Source organism: Macrobrachium nipponense, chromosome 40 (genome assembly GCF_015104395.2).
Source record: "Macrobrachium nipponense isolate FS-2020 chromosome 40, ASM1510439v2, whole genome shotgun sequence".
NCBI lineage: Eukaryota > Metazoa > Arthropoda > Malacostraca > Decapoda > Palaemonidae > Macrobrachium > Macrobrachium nipponense.
Window position 1 is genome coordinate 21,873,792 of NC_061101.1, and position 21,928 is coordinate 21,895,719.

At 38.7% G+C, this 21,928-nt stretch overlaps 1 protein-coding gene across 1 annotated transcript in view; it reads left to right on the plus strand.

Annotated features, from left to right (window-relative positions):
- The window catches only part of LOC135211981 (tyrosine-protein kinase RYK-like), a 451,093-nt gene that overhangs the window by 384,347 nt on the left and 44,818 nt on the right, over positions 1–21,928 (plus strand). Inside the window, exon 4 of the mRNA XM_064245244.1 lies at positions 19,541–19,668. Coding sequence (XP_064101314.1) covers positions 19,541–19,668 — 128 coding nt within the window. The remainder of the gene's footprint in view (positions 1–19,540; positions 19,669–21,928) is intronic.

Here is a 21,928-nt window from a genome sequence, read left to right on the forward strand (position 1 = left end):
GAAGCGTTGATTTTTTTTTGGTTTTTATTGTGATCAATTATACTGGCGTTTTTTAAACTAAACAGCATTGATAATAAACCTTTAGTTCACATATAAGCAGTGTTAAGTGTCTTTTACTCCAATTAACGTTATCCTTACTATCGAACTAAACACCTTCTTGTTTTGTCTCTAAGCACCAGTGTCGGTGTTTTAGTACTATTTTCTTTCTTTAAGTACTACTTGCGATCTTTTCTCACTAAGTTTTAACTTTCTTTTTTCTTTTTTAGTACTTTTTTTATATAAGTACTACTTTCGGTCTTTTCTCACTAAGTTTTAGCTTTTTATTTTTTGCCGAGGTAGCGATATCAAGTATTTCAGCCATCAGTTTTTCAAGAGACTTTCGCAGTCCAACAATACCCACATGTCGAAATACTTTCAGGCTTCTTTCTTCGGCTCTACACAAGGAGGAAAAAGCCGCCAGGATGATAAAGGAAACCGTCATACCACTTGAATGCCAGCGGCATACCTTTGACATACCGCAAACCTTCAACATACTATTGTCCATTGACATTCCACATGCGGCATCCCCGCTAGTGCACACGGCACCCTTAATGTGCCATAGAACGGATATGGATTGCCAGCGGATGCTCTTACGTCTCATTGCGAAGGGTCGTTTGCTCGGTTGCCATTTGTCCGAAGGCTTTTGTGTGAGATGGTAATGGGTGACTCGGCTACGTTCTTAGTTTTTCAATGTTTTTATTTCAAAGTTGTGAGGATTTTCAGTTTTACAGTCACCTAGACTGAAAGACGAGCACTAAGCGCTTTCTTGTAAATTGCATATATCTCTAGGGTACCTTGGAGATGAGGTCGTATTATAATGTAGCTGGTCCGCACTTTAATCTTAGGCTTGATTTTTGTGTATTTGCTGGAATATAAAATGGTAGATGCTGAGGAAATATTCTTCATAGTAGCTCATCCTTGATCCAAGAAAGGGAAAGTACCTAAAGAACATCTGGACACACACACACACACACACACCACACACACACACGTGTAACAGTAATAAAAGAGTCCAAATTATAATTGCTAATAATGTTATCATTTCTCTATTCGTAAGAGGTGTCCTACACGTGTGGTCTGTTTCTTCATGTTCCTACTGCAAAGGCCTGTTATTTGTATTAACTTTTACTAATTTGTCTGGATATATTGCAGACATTTGTACAGTAAAGGATTTCCCGGTCGTTTTTTGAAGAAAATGAGCAGGCAATTTAGGGATATTACGTCCTGTAACACATGAAAAGCATAAGGGATTTTAAGATGGTTCGCTTTATACTTTAAAACTTCCTCTTCGTGTTTTCATGGCCAGTGACTTGAACATCCATCTTGGCTTAGTTTCAAAGTGAGCAGTGCGTGAGGCTCAGATAGTCAGCTCGCCAGATTTTCATTTTTCGGATGTTTTGGCACAGTTTGACGCTTTTAAAGATACAATATATAATTATTAGAAAAGAAAGTTGTCAGTTTTCCTATTCTATTAACCGACAAGTCAATATTCTTGCTGTATTCATTATTTGTCTATGAAACTAAACCATCACATCTGTTCAGAATCTCTCCAACGTAATTGTTTGGCAGTGGTTTTGAATAACGGTCACTGACAATTCTGAAAACAAGAGAAAGTTAAAACAGATGAAGCTTTGAAGAATAACATGAGAGTAATGATTTTTTGTTCTTGTCTTTCGCTATGCATAAGAGTTTTCAAAGAATTATGTTTATGCCTTATACCAGTTGAAGAAGCGTTTTTTCGTCTGCTTTTTAAGTCTAAAAAAAAAATAATCTGGTTTCTTTCTTAAAAGGGCCATGTTTTCTTTGTAACTGCAGAAGAATAATCCATTTCCACCTCTCTCTCTCTCTCTCTCTCTCTCTCTCTCTCTCTCTCTCTCTCTCTCTCTCTCTCCTTTCTTCGAGACAGAGTTATGATTATATCCGCAATATTTCCTTGGCTGTATCGCTTTGGGATTGTGTGCGAATGGAGAATTACGAGAGAAGTGTCTTTTGTAATGGAGTTCCCATGGACGGTATTTGTGACGGCGTAAGGGTGAGGCAGTGAGCCCGAAAGAATGTGATTGTATTTCCAACATCTGTAGTCTGTCTTCCTCGCTAACAAGTTTTGGGTCAAAGTAAGGAATGGGGAGAGAGTGATACTAGTGGGAAGTAGTTACGGTGAACGAAGAAAGAAAAATTAAATATAGTCTAGTTCTGAAAATGCAGATAGTGATAATCTGTTTTGGTTTAGAAAAAGTAAAGCATACTGTAATGGACGTTATGTCTGTCCGTCCGTCTGTCATTCAATCACGGCCAAACGGCTAGTCCGATTGGCATGAAACTTGGCAGGGTTATAGTGGGGATCCCTAGGATGGTTTACAATAGGGTTTCATCCTTCTCTCTCCACCCCACCCCCCCAATCCACATAGCCCTAATTTTCTAGTATACTAAGTTCAAGGACCAGTAAATAAGGACACATGTTCAGATGACTTTTCAAAGATATCTTTTGATAGACATTTTTATATAGACATGAATCTTATTAGATAACGAACCTGTCATATTAACTAGAATTTCCTATACCATGTATGTCTTTCCCTATAAAGCGAAAGATCTTTTATAAAAAACTGACATATTACCAAATCTACAGATTGAGATTACCTTAAACTTATGGAATAGTTGTAAGACAGCCGAACACCAAATCTTTGTCTGGTGAAATAGATGTTGGTATATTTCTTTTAATAAAAAAAAATTCTAGTTTTCAGTCATCCCTTGAATAAAACGCGAAGAAGGAATGAGTTAATAGACAGATGATATTTGATTTTGTTATTGATTAAATCATCTGTCGACAAATTAAACAGATGCAGAGGAATTGAAGAACACAAGGTATAACTTGTTAGGTACTCAAGTGTAGATGGCGAAATTAAACGAAACGCAAGGAGAGATGAAAGAATATCTGGAAAAACTGGCCGATGATTCTGACAAAGCCATAATATATATTCAAGGAGTGGCATTTGTGTTAGGTTAGCCCATGAATCATTAATGGAACCGCCAGGGGTTTTGGTGTTTTGGGGGTGGGGGGGGGGTTGAGGAAAAAGGAGGTATGGGTCCAATAATAACTTCTCCCTGCCAACCCGGTGTGAAGTAATCGTATTACATTGTTTTTCTCTTCTTTCACTATTCCTTAGTTCACTTCCCTATTTACTTTTCTTTACTTTTTTATTTTACTGGCTTGCTGAAATAATTGGTGGGTCCCAAGAATCACCGGTCGTCCGTTTATACTAAAAGAAAGGAAATATAATAAATGACACCTGGAATGTCCTCGAAGTGGTGCAATGCAGGTATTACTTACGGATCTGCAACTCCTTTCATCCCTTTCACTGTACCCCCGTTCATATTCTCTTGCCTCCATCTTTCCACCCTCTTCTAACGATTTTTGCCTGGTGCAACTGAGAGGCTTTCCTACTGCGACACCTATCAAGCCTTTTACTGTCAATTTCCGTTTCAGCGCTGAATGACTTCATGGGTCCCAGTGCTTGGCTTTTGGCCTAAATTCGATTCTCCAGTTCCAGTCACCTGGAATGTGAGAACAGCATTGAATGACAACACCCTAAAGCAGATAGAAGACGCTTTGCTGCTGCAGTCAATGTTGAACGGAAAGATATCCATGAAAGATATCAAGAAAGCCATCTGACAACTGATAAAGAAATACCAGAAATCAGAAAATAAGGATGTTTCAGATGAGACCTGAAATGCAATACGAGAAAAAAAACACCGGAAACATTATGTGATTTGTTTAGAGAACGAAGGAAGGTTGCTCTGTCTTTTTTAAAACAATCAAGGAGCAGACTTCAAAGAGCCATAAGAAGAACTGGCAATGCTTATGAGTTGGCCCTCTCTACATGAAATTAAAAACATGAAAAGTAATATCCAAAACTGGAATAATAGCAAAATGGTTAAGGTTGAACCCCTTTTGAGTGACTGGAGGGTATTTAGAGATATATGAAGCGGAAAGCATAAGACGTGGTTTGGAAATGGGTACGATTATGAAACTGTCAAAGAAGAGAGATTGAATGATAATCATATTGATATTGGCGATGTGTAACTGTATAGGATTTATATCACTATAACTACGACAATTGCTATTAAAATCTTAAATAAGATAGAAGGGGGGCAATAAAGTACGTAATAAACTGTGATTGCCTTCTGTTATTAACTTACTTTTACTACGTTTTCAAGTGTCTTCATCATTTATTAGTAACGGGGGGTAGACTATGAAAATCAAGCCTACGTCAGAAGCATTTAGCAAAGAAACGACCCGGACTTCATAGCAGGTAGAAAGTTCAGTTGGACAAGAACGCAGATAAACTCATTGCTTTGTTTCGAAATCAACGTGAATAATGTCTAAACACACCTAAGTCCACAAACACAAACATAATATGTGTATGTATATGTACTTATATATAATGTACATAATACATATTTTCTAAATCAACGTAAATAATATATAAACACACGTAAGTGCACACACACATACATAATATGTGTATGTATATATACTTATATATAATATACATAATACATGTTTCCAAATCAACGTAAATAATGTCTAAACACTCTTAAGTACACATATATAATATGTGTGTGTGTAGATATACATATATAATTTCATAATACATACATACACACATACTATATGTGTGTATGTGTATATATATATATATATATATATATATATATATATATATACATACACACACAAATTACATAATACATCTATACACACACAAACATACGTACACACGTGGCATTGTGTATGTATGTGTGTACGTTTTTTTCCAACCGCCCGAGCATCTTCCTATAATGGTACGAAGCGGCAGCAATGTCTTAATCGTTGTCACCATCGCCATGATCATCTTGGCCCGAGGAAGCTGCGATTATTTTGTCTTCGCCTCCAGGAAAGTTGGTCCTCTTTTGCTCGGGTTGTTACCAAGTTCCCGGGAACTCTGGGTAATGTTCATTTCCAACTGCTGCTGCTGCTGTTCCAGACTGGCTCCCTCTTTCTCCGTGTCCTGGATCGTCGTCGTCGTCGTCTTCTCTTCTGGAAACTACGTGTATGAAGATGGTGGCAATTCTCCAGTTGAAGATGTTGGCATTAAAGGGATTTGTTTGGGACTCTGCGCTGTCATCATCATCATCATCATCACCGAACCTAGACTGTTGGAAGCAATGAGGGTGAGACTGGCAGACACACAGACAGACAGACTGACAGAGAAAGAGACAAAGAAGGGAAAGGGAAAGAAAACGAAGAGCTAAATCGTATATCCTCCTTTAAGATCTTATGAATAGTAAAAATAGTTTCGACACAGGTACAGAAGTTTGACTGTTTATTTACTCTCTCTCTCTCTCTCTCTCTCTCTCTCTCCTCTCTCTCTCTCTCTCTCTCTCTCCATTTCCCTATCTAACTTTCCTCGCCATGTCATCTTTTCAAAACAAGCCTCGAATGCTTTAAGCTTCTTAAGTCAGCAGGTGAGAAGAGCCAAAATAAGTTGTGAAATGGAGTTGGTGGGAGAGATGCTGGGGTGGGGGGGCGGGGCGGCTGGGGAGTTCCGGGTGAGGAGGGGCCCGGGTGGGAGGGGTGTAGAGTGCCAGATAGGAGCCGAGAATGGGGGAAGTATGAGATACGTAAGAAACTTAGCGAATCGGACAGCGTAGTAGCGAGTGCGCTAAGCTGCGTCGACTTAAAAACTTTACGAGACTTCGAGATAAGCTGATGAGGACGCTGGAAACACTAAGGGGGCCGACCGACATTCGCAGACAAACTACGAATTTCACTTGCGTCCCTTCTTCCTCCTCCTCCTCCTCCTCCTCCTGTTTCCAGGGCCTTCATCAAACGAACACAAATGCTTACAAGAATAAGTGATAGGTAGTAATTATGGGAAATAGACAGAAAGGACCGTCTGGCAGATGAAGACGAACCCACTGTCCTTTTTGTCGTCTTCTCTCCCAGCTAAACGGGTCGTTTGTTCTATGGGACTAGGGTCGGGGAGGTGAGGGAAAGAGGAAAAACGGGTCTCCAGCCTAGCGGAAAATAAGTTGGTAAAATAACATCAGAATCCTTTTAGAAAGACATTACGCAAACATCGGCCAAGAATGGAGGAGATGAAACATCATTCATCATTCTTGGAGGTAAAAATGACGCAGCCGATCGCATATTCGAGAAAAATTCCCAGACCCTGAAAAAAAAGACGTAATACCAGATCCATGTTATAAGAAGAGTATTTTAAGATGCTTTCAAGGAGTTCCAGAAAGTTTCGCTCGAAAGTTTCTATTAAGCTTTGGGCGTTGGTTTCTGAAGCATCTGTCAGTCCAGGACCATTTTTGTTGCTTTTTTTCGTTATTTCATTTCGTCACTTCTTATAGGTGAAATAGATAAGGGAATTTTATATCGTCATATCTCCGGTACTTAGGAATAGAGCATTCTTGCTCTCGTTTTGTAATCGTTCTTGCTAATATTGGCACCATTATTTGTATTTTAATCCTATTGGTGTCATTTACTGAAAAGTAAAATGCGGGTTTCATTTTGTCTTTATCAAATTGTCAAAAGGAACTTTATATTTGCCGTAATTCATATTCTTGTTACCTGGAAATGGGCTATTTACTCTCTTCTCTCGATCTTCTCTCTCTCTCCTCATCGTCATCTCTTCTCTCTCTCTCCCAACGAAACAAACATAACTCGCAGAAAATTGTTCCTCTGGTGTAATTGTGCATCCCCTGAAGGCAATTCAATTCAATGCTGCATCTGCCCTGCAGGTCCTGAGTACATATTGGAATGTCTCGAGAGGAACTTGATATAAATCAAATTTGTGAGCACAATTATCTCTTCGGATTTTTGTATATGCTTATCTTGAGAGTGTTTCGGAAGCCTCAGTATTTATTCAGTAGTATGGTACAATATTCACAGGAAAATCGCTAAGATCTGAATAACAATAAGTGTTTCATAGTGTTTCTGAGTAATTGTAGAATAAACGCATACTTACACATATGACTGTTTATACAGACTTCCCCTAGCACACACACACACACACGCACACACAAACACACACTTTTGCAAATGTTCAACTAATTTTACGGGTTTTATAACCCAAGTCAACCACTTTTGCAAATATTCAACTAATTTTACGGGTTTTCTAACCCAAGTCAAACCACTTTTGCAAATATTTCAACTAATTTTAAAAACCGGGTTTTTATAACCCCAGGTCAACCGCTACTTTTTGCAAATGTTTCAACTAATTTTTACGGGTTTTATAACCCCAGTCAGTATTGCATCATCTGCTGACATCAATCTGTACACGCTCTATTCGCAACTCATTTTCGTTTCCCACAACTTTGCACTAAATTTTGCTGGCATCACTCCAACTTTCGTCTGCATATTCTAATTTACGCATCACTTCCATCACTAAAACTTGTCATCATTCCACAACGTACCTTCTGTACCTCACGTCCTCAAACCCTCCATATTTCCTTTATTAATTCCATCAGTCGCTTTATTAGATCAATCAATGTTACATACAGTTTTTCGCCTTAATTTCAAACTTCTCATGCAACTGTTTTATAACAAACACTTTGTCTTTCTAACCTCACGCTGATCCATGTCAGTCCTCTAGTCATTTGTCTTTCTTTCTCATTCAAAATTTGGCTGTAAGTTAGTATTCTAAGCAGTCTTGTGCCCCTATAATTCTTGCAGTCCCACATACCACAGGTACCTTCCCTGCAGCGGATCAATTAATTCTCTCGCCCGTGTTACTCAATTGCTGTATCAACTACTGTACCGCAGCACATCACTTGTAATCTCCTCAGTTTATGGTGCCTTCCAATTCGTCAATCTGTTATTGCGAGTCACTTCCACGTATATTCTCTAATCTACATTATCCTAAAACTATAAAATTGTGTATACACGCATTTTTCCCTTGTAGGGATTGGTTTTAGAAGATATTACCATCCAATATACAGCAAGTATTTCAAAGTAATGTTGCTAACCCCTTGCCCTACTCCACTGATCTTTAAGGACCCTATGTGATGATTACACCCAGGAGTCATTGGTGGTCACCCATCCAGATATCGGACTGGTTAACTGTTACTTAACGTCTTTAATTGCACGAGCAGGTTCACTGCTACCTTGTTGCTGTAACTGTATTATTATTGTTAAAATATGTGTGTGTGTTTATGTACATATGTACGTGTGTGTTCGCCCAACCCATTTACTTCCCCATGACTTGAGTCCAATGTGAGGTGGACCTTGCAATCTTTGTCGACACTGGAGACACTCTCAAGGATCAACGATGTGTATGTATTCTCCCCCCCCCCCCCCCCCCCCCCCCCCCCCCCCTCAGAGCTCAAACAAACTGTCTCCTGGTGTGGATGTCCCTTAAGAAATCTAGAAATGAACAGTGAATTATCATTGATATTTTTTTTCCAATTTCATTCGATCGAACATACGTCCTCAATTGCTCTCTGAAATGGATGCCTCGCATTTATGTATGAAAATACACACGCACGAATTTACACACTAAAAAAGCTGTGTGTAAAAATGCGCATATTTGTTTGTATGGCAGTTTGCATCACTAGTCTTGTTTCTCATTTACCACGAAAACTCGTGGATCGTCCTGCATGGAATACTGTAGATTCTGAAAGCACATGATTAATCTGTTATAATTGCTGGTTGTAATTAGCGTCTCCTAATGATCCGTATTGATTAAAGTTCCAATGATGAGGCATCCCTCCCATGGGTCTGCATTAATCGTACTGCGGGTGTCATTCATCATCATTATTGTGCTCTTCGGATATTTCTCTCATCATCGAGGTATACATCTTCCCAGTTTGCTTCTTCTCTGCATTTTTTTTTTTTTTTTTTTTTGCGAGGCAATTACGATTACCAGATTCCTCATTACGTCCTCAAAAATTTCCGGTCGTTTATCAAGCATGATGGAGAGCAGGAGCTGGAAATGAATAATCCGCTGAACCTCTTAACAGGGCCATTTCTTGGCCAGTTTGGGTCTAGTTTTCAGATTAATACTAGACGCTGATTACTGACGTCTCTTTTGTAGCTATGTATAAACTCAAATGGTCCCGTGAGGGAGTAAGCTGCCGTCTTTTTGTATGATGTTGCTAGGCATTAGAAGTTACGTTTAAATATATAATTACCTTACTTACAAGTGGATTTCACTTAATTTAGATTTTTATGCTTTTATGCTCCTTGAAGGCCAATGTGAAACAACGAATACGGTTTACTTACTGGATCTTCATGAAGATTGAAATGAAGATTATTTTCCTCTTGGGTATTCTAAATAAGAGTAATAATGTTTCAAAGGAAAAAAAATTTTCAACGTATTTTAAATGAAGCTACCCTTTCCTCATTAGCTTCACATTCTAATACAGGTACGATTTAAAACGTTTTCAGGAAATTATTTCGAATTAAAACTCCCCCCCCCCAAAAAAAAAAAAAAAAAAAAAAAAAAAAAAAAAAAAGTGAAAATAGCACTTGTAGTAGGAAAATAGAAGGGGTGAAAACAGCTTCACAACAACCTTGGGAGTTTGATGAGGAAATGGAGTAGTATGTAAGGAGGAAATGGCTCAAAATTGGGCTGTGATTAAAAACAATAAATTAGAAGCTGTAGCTGATGAGGAGTATGTAAGATTCAAGGCACCTATCTAGCCGGAAGTGTATATGCCACACTTACCTTGTCATCACAGCTCATACCTCACTAGAAATATTTCAGTTTAGTGGGGAGTAAATTTTGCCCCTCATGCTTATGTAGGTACCCATGAAGAGATATTGTCCATCTTCCTACCATCAGTGTGTCCGTTATAAATGACATATCATCACAACTCTTCCTGCATAGTTGAAAGGATTTTAATCAGGCCTCATATAAAACAGCTACTCGCGAAAAAGATTTTCATGAAGGAATATTGGTTGTTTAATCTCTCCATTTATTTCTGGTGATAGAAATTCATTTCTGGATATAATGTGGTTCGGATCCCACAATAAGCTGTAGGTCCCGTTGCTAGGTGACCAATTGGTTCCTAGCTACGTAAAAATATCTAATCCTTTGGGCCAGCCATGATATATATGTGTGTGTGTGGGGTGCGGACGTGGAGGTCTCTCTCGCGTTTCTTCACAGAAAAGAAGGGTTTTTTCGCCCTTGGTGATTATACCTCTTATAGTAAGCAATTGTGTTAATAGTGTCTCCACGTAATACCCGGCGTGTAAGCCGGAGAGTGTTATGCAATTGCAGTTATTCTAATATTCTCTCTGCTCCAATCAGTGCCTTAGAAAATCTTTCAAATCACAGCTACTCGAGGCCTATTGGTCCTGTGAAGTAGGTAAAAGAATGCAGTGTATGTGTTAGTGCTTGACCCCTCCCTTACCGCAAAAATGTCACCCGACCAACCTCCAACCGTTGCGCAAGTGACCCTGGCACCTACCGGTGCCTGTGCCCCACACACAAGTTCCGTACTCGCTAACAATTGTCTTTTTTATCTACAATACCAATCGAACCGTTCCGACGTCGAGTCCGCTATACAATCTGTCAGTGATGCCTTCTCCGATGAGGAAATCAACGTTGCATATACGAAATGCAAAGATCTGATACCAGAGAGCATTCTCAAGGAGCGATCCTGCGAAGAACTTGTCCTCTCACAAAAAAATATCGTATATCACTAAGTGGCTAAGGACCTGCTCGGTGGAAATCTACGCCGGATGACCCTTACAACCTGCCACCAAAGGGCCCTGCTGACCTAAGCCTACCTGCGGTGTACCACACGGCAGAAAATGCCTTCAAAACAGCAAAATCTCTCTCAGATATAATTGGAAAAAACTCAGAAAAAATTGAAGAGACAAATGATAAATTATCAAGAATCTGGGACGTTGATCAAAGGGACTACAGGAATCCTAGACAGTCTTAAAACTGTGGAAACAAATAATCTCACACGGATCTGGGATGCGATCAAAGGAGTGCAGGGATCGATAGACAAAATCGCACTGATAGCCACCAGACTACTACGAACTGCAGCATCCAGTTTTTCCTCGCCTCCCAGCAACACGGAAGTGCCCCGTTCCGAGGGGACTGTTGATCCCCAAGCTTCTCCTCCCCAGTACCTCCGGTGGAAGATATATCTCCGGTGATGATTACTAGCCCTCGTAATCCTCCCCACCCTATCTCTCCCCCCTAAACCCCCATCGTAGATGCAGATGAAACTGATCATGAGGGGTCTGGCGGCTGGCAGATACAAACAAGCAGAAAGAAGAGAAGAACCTCCCGTTTGGCCGCCGGACGGAGCCCAACATTCGTGTTTCACCTCGCCCGACACATGAGAAGAGATGTCACATAGTAATTCACAATCTGCGCTCATCGGTGACGCTAGATGCCATAGTGGAGAGAGATCAAGTTTCTCACTGGCTCTGACCCACTCATCTCCCACGACTCCCATGCAGGATTAAACATAAAGTGTCTTACAGGATTACCTGCCTATTTCAACACCTCGACGTTCTTAAAGCGAGAATTTCGGTCCTAATATATTAGTTCAAGATACAGACTAATCCGGGATCAACCACCCCCAGGGGAACTTACTGACACTCCAACCAGGGTCATTTCCACCGCAAGTGCCAGCCAACCGCCCACGGCGAGTGAACTGCCCACTCCCCCTGGCTAACCCCCCATCCACCCAAATGATCAGCGCATTCATCTCCCATCTTCGTGAAGTAGCCATGGATACATTAAACATAATCTCTTTGAATATCTTTGGCCTCAAGCGGAACATTCCTCTCCTAAACAGTTCTGTAAAAATTTCAAAGGCATCTTGCATTGCAAGAAACGCTCCTCTGGCCACATGACCTTGCCATATGCGATTCAATTCATGAAGACTTCAGAACCTTCTCGACTTCATCGATGCAAGTTACAGACCAAATCCTAGCCGGTCGCCGAAAGGAGGCCTTTCTTTCCTGTGGCACAAATCGTTAGACAATACGATAAAGGTGATGACCTACAGGAGTGACAGATTGCTGGGGATCTTCAAGTGACAATAGGGAACTCTAAAATCCTAATTATCAATGTTTATATGCCATGGAAAATAACAATAATTTTGATCATTACTGCATGATCCTAGGGGAGTTACACAGTTATTATTCATGACTCTCCAGCTGATCATATTTGTATAATAGGGGACCTTAATTCACACCCCACAAAACAATTTTATAATGAACTTACTCGCTTTCTGTCAAATCATGCTCTCCAAATTAGCGATGTTATGCTCCCTCCCTCCCTCCTCTTATTCATATGTACATAATAGAGCGGACGCTATTACAAACTTCCTGGTTGGACCAATGCATCACATCCCCACAACTTCATGATTCTATTATGACCTGCAATATTCGCTATGACCTTGCAACGGGCTACGATCACATCCCATTACAGGTGTCATTCAGTACCCCATCCCTCCCTACCGTGAACCCCCTAACTGATCGCCCACCAGGTGCGGTAAACTGGATTTTAGAAAAACCAAGAGAAAACCAGATACTTTAGAGCGACCACGGAAACCAGGTTGCGGTCAATAGTTCAACCGGCAGACGCCTTACTTTGTACTAACACAAATTGTAGAAATGACCACCACAAGAGGGATCTGAATGAATTCTATTCGAACATAATCTCCGCTTTGCTTGCTTCGGGCAGGACTGCCTACAGATTTCGTCAAGGTAATTCTCGTAATATTCCTGGATGGAATGACTGTTAAAGATCTGTATACATACTCACGAGAAATGTTTTTACTGTGAGGCAAAATGGTAGCCCCAGGGAAGGGCACACTGCATTGCTAATGAGACAGGCGAGAGCGCAGTTCAAACTTGCTCTTAAGCACTGCAGGTTATATGAAAAACAACTAAGAGCCGATGCAATGTCTAGAAACTTAGAATCTGGTGATTATCCTCGTCTTTGGAAAGATATCCAGTCTTTAAATCCCGAAACTAAAAAGCTATCACAGAGAGTAGGGGAAGCAGTCGGAGACGAAGCTATTGCAAGTATGTGGGGCGATCACTTCAACAATATCCTGAATTGCATAAATGATCAAGATTCCCGAAGGGATGTAGATAACCTCCTTACTGACAACATTCAATTTCATTTTGCAGACCGTTTTACGCCAGGTAACATCAGCGATGCCATAAACAGCCTACCTAATAATAAATCGCCCGGCTGTGATGGTCTTCCTGCAGAGGCCTTCAAACTCTGCCATCCGATAATTTACATTTTGCTAGCTGCCCTATTCAATGCGTGCATAATTCACCGGTTTCTTCCAGACTCCCTACTCTTAGTTCACCTGATACCATTAATCAAAAACAAGCTAAAGGATGCAGCTGACCCTGGCAACTACCGTCCGATTGCAATCACAACGATCGCATCGAAGATACTTGAGTCTGTTCTTCTAGTGAGACTCCCCCCTTTCTACACACCACTGACAACCAGTTCGGGTTTAAAGCAAACCACTCAACCGACACCTGCATCTACATACTGAAAGAATTGCTGAACTACTACCTATCATCAGCCTCTCCTGTTTTCCTTTGTTTTGTAGATGTGAGAAAAGCATTTGACAGAGTAAACTACCTGAAGCTCTTCCTGAAGCTGCATAAAAGGGCCACACCCCTATATCTAATTGGCATTTTACATTGCTGGTTCTCCACACAGCAATTCTGTGTCAAATGGGGAAACGTATTATCTTACACCTTCGGCTCCCTAAACGGGCTTCGGCAAGGGGCATTCTCTCTCCATACCTGTTTAATACGTACACAGATGCCTTGAACGTCAAACTGAACTCGCTCTCAATCGGATGCACTGTCAATGAAACAACTATAAACAACCTCTGTTACGCCGACGATATGGTTCTGATTTCCCCATCAGTGCAAGGTCTCCAACGACTCCTCGACACTTGCCGCCAATATGCAGAGGAATTTGATATAATCTACAACGAACCAAGACCAATGCATGTCGCTGCTCCCGAGATCGCTTAAGCATATTGCAGAACCTCAAATTTTCCTCGGAAACCACCGGCTGAATTTGTGCACGAATTTCCGTACTTGGGTCACATTATCACCGACGACTAAAAGATACGGCAGACATTGAACAGAGGCGTCGTAAACTATGTGCAGCGGGCAACATGATTGCAAGGAGGTTTGCCTTCTGTCACCGAGACGTGAAACTGCTTGCTCTTCCGCTCGTACTGCTACAGTATCTATGGGTGTTCCCTCTGGACGAACTATACCCGAGAGACGATGCGACGCATCACTGTTGTGCACAATGACATTCTGAGGCGCCTCACAAACACTCCCCGCTACCACTCCGCCACACAGATGTTCATAGAAAACCACCTGGACAATTTAAAAATCATTGTTAGGCGAACAATGTCCAGTCTGGTAACCCGAGTGGAACAGCAGCAACTCGCTCATACAAAGCATCCTAAGGAGTGAAGCAAGAAGAAAATCAAAATTGTGGGAAAGATGGGAAAATGAGGCCTTTGTCCCTAAAGGATAAAGGACTTAATCTCTGTATTGGCAAGATGTCATCTGCAGTTTTTGTCATTATTACATTTATTGCTGATATTTTAATTTTTCATTATTACTGTTGATTACTATCAAGTTAAAGTTTTATTTACATTTAATTTATGTATTAAGCCCTCTGGACCTGACTACTGTAACTACCTAAGGTCTCTAGTTGAATTGTGAGTTATATTAATATATGCACCATCTGTTATTACTCTCAATGCATATTTTTTGTTTTTTTCTCACCAATATTATTACTGTTATTTACCAGTATTTGATGATTACTAGCTTTTATGCTACCTCAGCTACTTTGTGGATAAGTGCCGATTATTCATTTTCTTTTTCTATTTTATCATGTTCACATGTATCTAGATTGTGTTTGCTACCGTCTGCATTTTGTATAATCAATGTATATGGCCCCGAGCCGAAATAAAGCATATTATTATTATTATTATTATTATTATTATTATTATTATTATTAATCAGCTCAGTGGTCTGGTAAAACTCAGATATGCTTAGCATAATCTCTCCATTTGTCTATGTGAAGGAATGTGCTTGAAGGGAGTTCGTCTTTCTTCATTTTCGTCAGTATGTCAGTGACGCTGACACTGTCAGTTTAAAGGAATTAATCAAACATCTTGCAAAAGTAGATCATCGTGCATAGATGTGTAGTACGTAGTCAGGCAGTCCGTTTGAATATCTGTCTGTCCCCTATTTGTTTACCTGTGTGGGCGCCCTATTTACCACCTTGTCATCAACGTCAGAATTGCAATCTACTTTTGCAAAACTGTAACGTTGGCTCTTAAAATAAAATAATCCATAAGTACACTTAGAGAGAAGTGGCGGGCCATAGGAAATATATATATTACTCATATTCTATTATGTTTCGTATAACTTTTTTTTTTTTTTTTTTTTTTTTTTTTGTTCCATATTTATACACAATAACATAGCATTATTTTCTTTTGTCTCTGGATGATCCATTTTTATAATATTCCTATTTATTCCTTACCTCAACCCGTTTCATTTTCCTGGATCTGCTTATGAAACGACTGACTGGAAAGCTGCATAATGAAAAGTCGTGAAATACTTAATGAACGAATAAATTCAATTAAAACTTCTCGAGTTATTTTTATGTTTCAGTAATGTGTACCCACCATTCCTCCCAAAAATTTTAGAGAAAGTGGTAACTCATTTCAAATTCCCTTCGTAAAAGATCAAAATCTTTTGGCAACTGTTGTCCCTTTGTCGTATTCTATTGGTGCCTTTTCCAAATTGCTATCCTCGCTCAGAGTTAGAAGTCTGACACCACTCACTGTAGGCAGTAATAAACGAGGTTAGTCATAGGTCATTTTGTTTTGGATTCGTGTCGATATCAACGCAGCGGAAATGCAAACCCTGAATCTGGCTTTAATGTTTGCAGAAACAATCTGCCTCCACTGCGAGTTTCGAGACCATTAAACACGTTCCGGTTTGATTATGAAACAGCCACTGTCTCCTTCCCCTTGGTCTGCCTGTGCTTGCTGCGTCTCTCCACAGACAGTGACATTTAGTACTTCCGCTCCCCGTGTTTCCAATGAAATAAGTCTGTCATAAAAGTTGAAAAGCATCTCGTCATCTGATTTTAGAATTTCTACATTTTCGGGCATTCCATTGAAGAGTCAGAGATGTGTATTTCTGGAGATAGAAGTACACTCTCGACGTGGTTCGGAAGTCACGTAAAGCCGTTGGTCCCGTTGCTGAATAACCCACTGGTTCCATGTAACGTAAAAATACCATACAAACAAACAGACTTTCTACAGCCTGCCAGCCAGGCTTGCCTGTATAAATATACGTGGCTATGTTATCCTTGCAATATTTATGTTGGATGTTTTCTTACTAACAGTAAAAAAATAATACTTTATATAGATAATAGACTATAAGACGAATAAGAATATTCGATAAACAAAAAAGTAAGCGAAGAGAAATACAAGAAATACATTATAAAATCTTTCCTTGCGTATGTAGAAATAATAACCCCGGATCATATTAATGTGCCCTTGCTTTCTTAACAATGGTTCATTGCCCATTATTCATTATCTTAGTTTCCTTTGCTTCCATTCTTCACATTCCTGCCTCTTCATTTGGACTGATAAAGTGATCACATTGCGACAAGGATAATCCAAGTCACTTCAATGTTTTAGTGTTGAATTCGTAGAAGTTTTAGTCATATTTTACCCTAAATAGTGTATTGAAATTACAAAAGGACAAAAAAGGAATCGAATAAAGCTTTGAAAATATTACAGTTTAGATGCAATATTTTACCATAAATAGTTTATTTAAATTAAAATACATTAATTGCCATAATTTTTGCGATTTTTAAATGATTTAAAAGCAATAGAATACTCCAACCTTGTGTTAAGCATTATGGGCTGAACCTGACCTAGAAATTAGAGATTCATGTAAACGAATATCATTTATTCTAAACTTTATTTCTGACATTATAAAACGGTGAATCTGAAGGTACGTCAGCGTTATATTCTTTTGTTTAAACGTATGGTTGTGTTTCAGACAACCTATTCTTCAGTTTAGCTTGAAATCATTCATTAGTTTTTCTCCTTCTTTTATTGTTTTTCACCGATATTGTATCCTGTCCCTTTCGTCAGTGATGATGTGATGTAATCAAATGTCATTAAGCTTCTTACTTCTAATTGCATTCCAGCAAATAAGGATTGAAACTAATCAAATCCACGTCATGTTATGCTACCGAACAGAAGTAGGTTTCAACTGGTGTCTATCTTTGTCTCATATCGTCTTCTTCTTCTTCTTCTTCTTCTTCTTTTCTTCTTCTTCTTCTTCATCTTTTTCTTTTTCTTCTTCTTTCTTCTTCTTCTTCTTCTCAGCTTAATCCATTAGTCGGGGTTGCTGTTTATAAAGAGCCTTGTCCCAATGTTTTTAAGTCTCACTTGACCGGGCTAATTTAGTGTGCGAGATAAAATCCTCATTCATCCGAGGAAAGGTGGAGTGTTGCGTATGAACAGACGATAATAGAATCGATAAGTTTTCGTGGCATAAAGGAATTAATATTGAACTCTACGTACACCTACACCCACACCACAAATCACCTTTGAAACTTGAGAAGAACATTTGGAGTAAATGACGTACCGCTTTTCCGCAAAAACTTATGCGAGTAGCTACGTCAGTGCAACAAAATAAAAAAAAGAAAAAATAAAAACATATTAAGCTGCATTTGGCTGCGGAAGCTTCATTGTCGTTACTTCATACAATAGAATTACATATAGAGAGAGCTACACACACACACACACACACACACACACACATATATATATATATATATATATATATATATATATATATATATATATATATATATATGTGTGTGTGTGTGTGTGTGTGTGTATGTATGCATACATGTGAATGTGTCCAGGGAGGATTGGAGTCTGGAAGGACATCGTTCGTTAGAACATTTTCCCAAACAAATGATAAAATAAATAAGCGGTCAAGTTAGACTTGACAAAACATCGGGACAAGGCTCTTTATAAACAGCAACGCCGACTAATGATTAAGCTGAGAAGAAGAAGAAGAAAAAAGAAGAGATATGAGGAGGCTAAGATAGAAACCAGTCGAAACATACTTCTGTTCGGTAGTATAACATGACCACCTGTGTAAAGGTCACTGTCCTGATTTGGGGAAGTCCGTCATGGGAGGTTGTTATGTCTCCAGCGTTATTCTTCGTCGAAGCTCGACATCACGCATAGTCGAAGGACATGTGATTTCATTAATCCTTTCCCGTGAGGTTGACGACCCTCGCTTTCCGTTGGCTGATCTCAAACAGGTTTTGTAATGTTGTGTGTGTGTGTGTGTGCATATATATTATATATAATATAATATATAATATATATATATATATATATATATATATATATATATATATATATAACATATATATATACGTACATATTTTGTATGTGTGTGTGTACGGTATGTCATGTATGTGTATCCGCCGCAGTACTGGTTCAAGCAAATATTTTGTATTTTTTTCGGTGCGTTGAATCCTTACTTTTACACATATAACCATGATAACACTTATAATCGTGTCTTCATACAAAGTTGCATGAGTGAAGTTATGCGGTTTTCTTTTTTATTTCGCTTAATTAAAAGTACAGGTTATTTTTACAGCCAGACGAAATGGAAAAGATACGCTCAATGTAACTGATATCTGTAGAGATATCTTCTGAATTTTTGTTTACTTTCAGTGGTCCGTCGGTGCTCTGCTTTCATGATAACAGTATCATTCTAGAGCAATTAATCACTGAGGCCTATAGTGACAAATATCAAATTAAAGAAATTAATACTGAAAGAACACAGTCTGCAGTTAGTATATCAAAGTGGGTTCCGTACTACTCGACTATTAATCTGGCAGCCCGAGTTCGCTTCCCGCGACAGCCAGCGCAGAATCAGAGGAATTTATTTTTGGTGATTAGAAACTCATTTCTCGATGTGATATGGTTCGGATCCCAGAATAAGCTGTAGGTCTCGTTGCTAAGAAATCAAAATTGGTTCTAGCCACGTAAAAATATCCAATCCTTCGGGCCAGCCCTAGGCTTAACTTTTCTTCAAAGACTGGCACAAAGAACTTCAGATTTAAATAAACGATTTGCAGTCCTTATGGAATAGAAGGATTTCACCTTCAAGTAGTAAACAGCAGTTGTGTACCCCAGCCTTATATTATATATATATATATATATATATATATATATATATATATATATTATATATATATATATATATATATATATATATATTATATCGAAATAAAGAATTTTAGTGTGTCAATCAACCTTAGCCGAAACCGTAAGCTTATTTTAATGATTTGAAACTACATTAAAATTATTGCTATTTCGATCATTCTATATATTGATGAATTATCTTGTTCTTTCGCAGGATTTCGCTTCCGTGTTCAGGTCGAGTCGATGCGGAAGTGTTGGTGAATCTCCACTTGAACATCACCACCCACAGCCGGGAGCCCAACCTCACCAACATCACCATCAAAAGGAAAAAGATTTGTCTTAAAAGGTAAGAGATTCCGTCCGCCATTCCGCCTCTGTGGTGAATGATACGAATTTCCGCGAATGAACCGGTTTCTACTCTGAGTGAAAGCGCTTCACATGCGACTTTTTATGCTTCTTTTTTCATTTATACGTCTGATTTTTAATATTCTAAGTTTTTTCAGTCGTTAACTTCTTACCCTGAAGGATGAAAATGAACAAGTTTTTTTCCCCTCCCCTAGACATGATCATCCCATCACCTATTTGGATCCGATCCTGTATTGCCAACTTAGCCTGACTTCTCATTTACTTTTTTTCAGAATTCCAAATCTGCTGATGTTTCCCTTTATTTTATTTTTTTTTATTCTGATTTCCAATCCGATTTTTCTTAGCTGGTCCGAATGACCTTACATTCTTAAAGATAAAAAAAGCTGTCGTAATCTTTTTTTTTCTTTTTTTCTTTTTTTTTTACATCCAAACTGTTGTGCATTGTTATCTCATTGGCCTTGTTCGTGTTTCTGCGTCTGCTATACCTTGCATTTGGAAATGTAAATAGGTCCAGCCTCTTCTAAAGGAAGGTTAATTTTTCTAATGGTACCTTTTTCCTTCTGCCTCCAGGATCCTTCCATGAAATTTGATTGCTCCTCTTCATTAACTTTAACCTCGGCCAGTTTGCTTTTCTTCTCACTTATTGCTCGCTAAAGTTACTTTTCTTATACGTAATTTTAACATAACCGTATTTTCAACATTTCTCTTCAGCTAACAAAATCATTTATTTTCAATTTATCTAGATAATGTCAGATAAACCTCCAGTTACTCCTCTTTTCGTCATTCCTTTTACCAACTTTCTCTTTCATCAATTCTGTGCTAACACATACTTTGGAAAGTATTTTCCAAATGAAAGAAATTCCTTTCCGAATATAATGATGAATGTACGTGTAAAAAAATTACAAAAAATAAAAGAAATTACAAAAAATAAAACATTCTCCCGAGGACAATTCCCCCAAGACGCTGTTCATCTTGATTTGCTCCAGGAACTTCGTACTTATTAATAAAAGCATCTCTTCTTTTTTGTCCCCTTCCTTTGGATTTAAGTAACCTAGTACAGTAAGCCTTTCTCGTTCCTCAGAACCAGCCTGGTTATAGACTCACATAATCACTCACTAGTTTCTGTTCATGGACTGCATATATTTACTATCAAACCTTGTTTCTCATGAAAGACTCATCATCGACCATAGCAAATCCAAAACTGAAATTTTTTTTTATAATATTTCTCGAATCCCCACAGCCTTCGTGACATCATAAAATCTACCCTTTCTAAGCTCTGTATTTCTTGTCAAATACAAACATAATCACTCCCAGTCCATCAAAGTTCCTTTCATTTTAGTTTCACTAGGTGCCATTTTATCCGGCTTTCTCTGCTTAAACAAATATATTACTCTACTCTTCTGTAATACATCAGTGTTCATTCGAAACCTTAAGATTTACCTATTTATTTTCCTCTCCAGTCTTTTATAATTAGAGTACAGGCCTGATGTGCTCCAAACCTAATGTCCTGGCCATTTCTCCTTACTTTTTACACCTACTTTATGTTGTCAATACAACTCCACAAGGAAATCATGTGCCTTGGGACTCAATGTGTATGTGTTTATCATATGTTAGCCTTTACTTTACATACATGCAGACACGCTACAGTTTCCGTACTTACAAATATTTGTCTTCTCATGTGTTTATTGATTTATACGTTAATATCCACACCTTCATATCCAAACCACCAACATACATGCCTGTAGTTTCTCATAATTTATTGAAGGAGACGACTTGAAGTTGGAACTATCGCAGCTTTCCCGTCGGGTAACTTTAATTTTGTAAAAGGCAAACTCCTGGTGAGGCTCTCGAGTGCTCGACTACATCATCAGGTTCAGTAACTTCAGAGGCTGAAATATGTAAGGTCCTAAATGCTTCGCTCCTTGCGTAACGTCCCGTAAAGAAAAATATACTAGCTTCCACCAAATTACAGCTGAAGGGACGAGGAATTCTGAGAGAAACATCCTTTGTTTTTCGTTCAACTGGAATTTATGAACGGAAAAATAGCGGATATGAGTTCCTAACGATTATTTGAAATGTATGATGTTGTTTACAAGTAACTTTTATGTCTCTCTCTTTTTTTTCTTAATCGTTTTTATGTTTTAAAGCTGTTATTAGATTTTGTTTCAGCGTGAACAAACACCATTTTGAATTTTTGCCGGCAACTGTCGTTGGGAATTGTTCTTCATTATTTTTA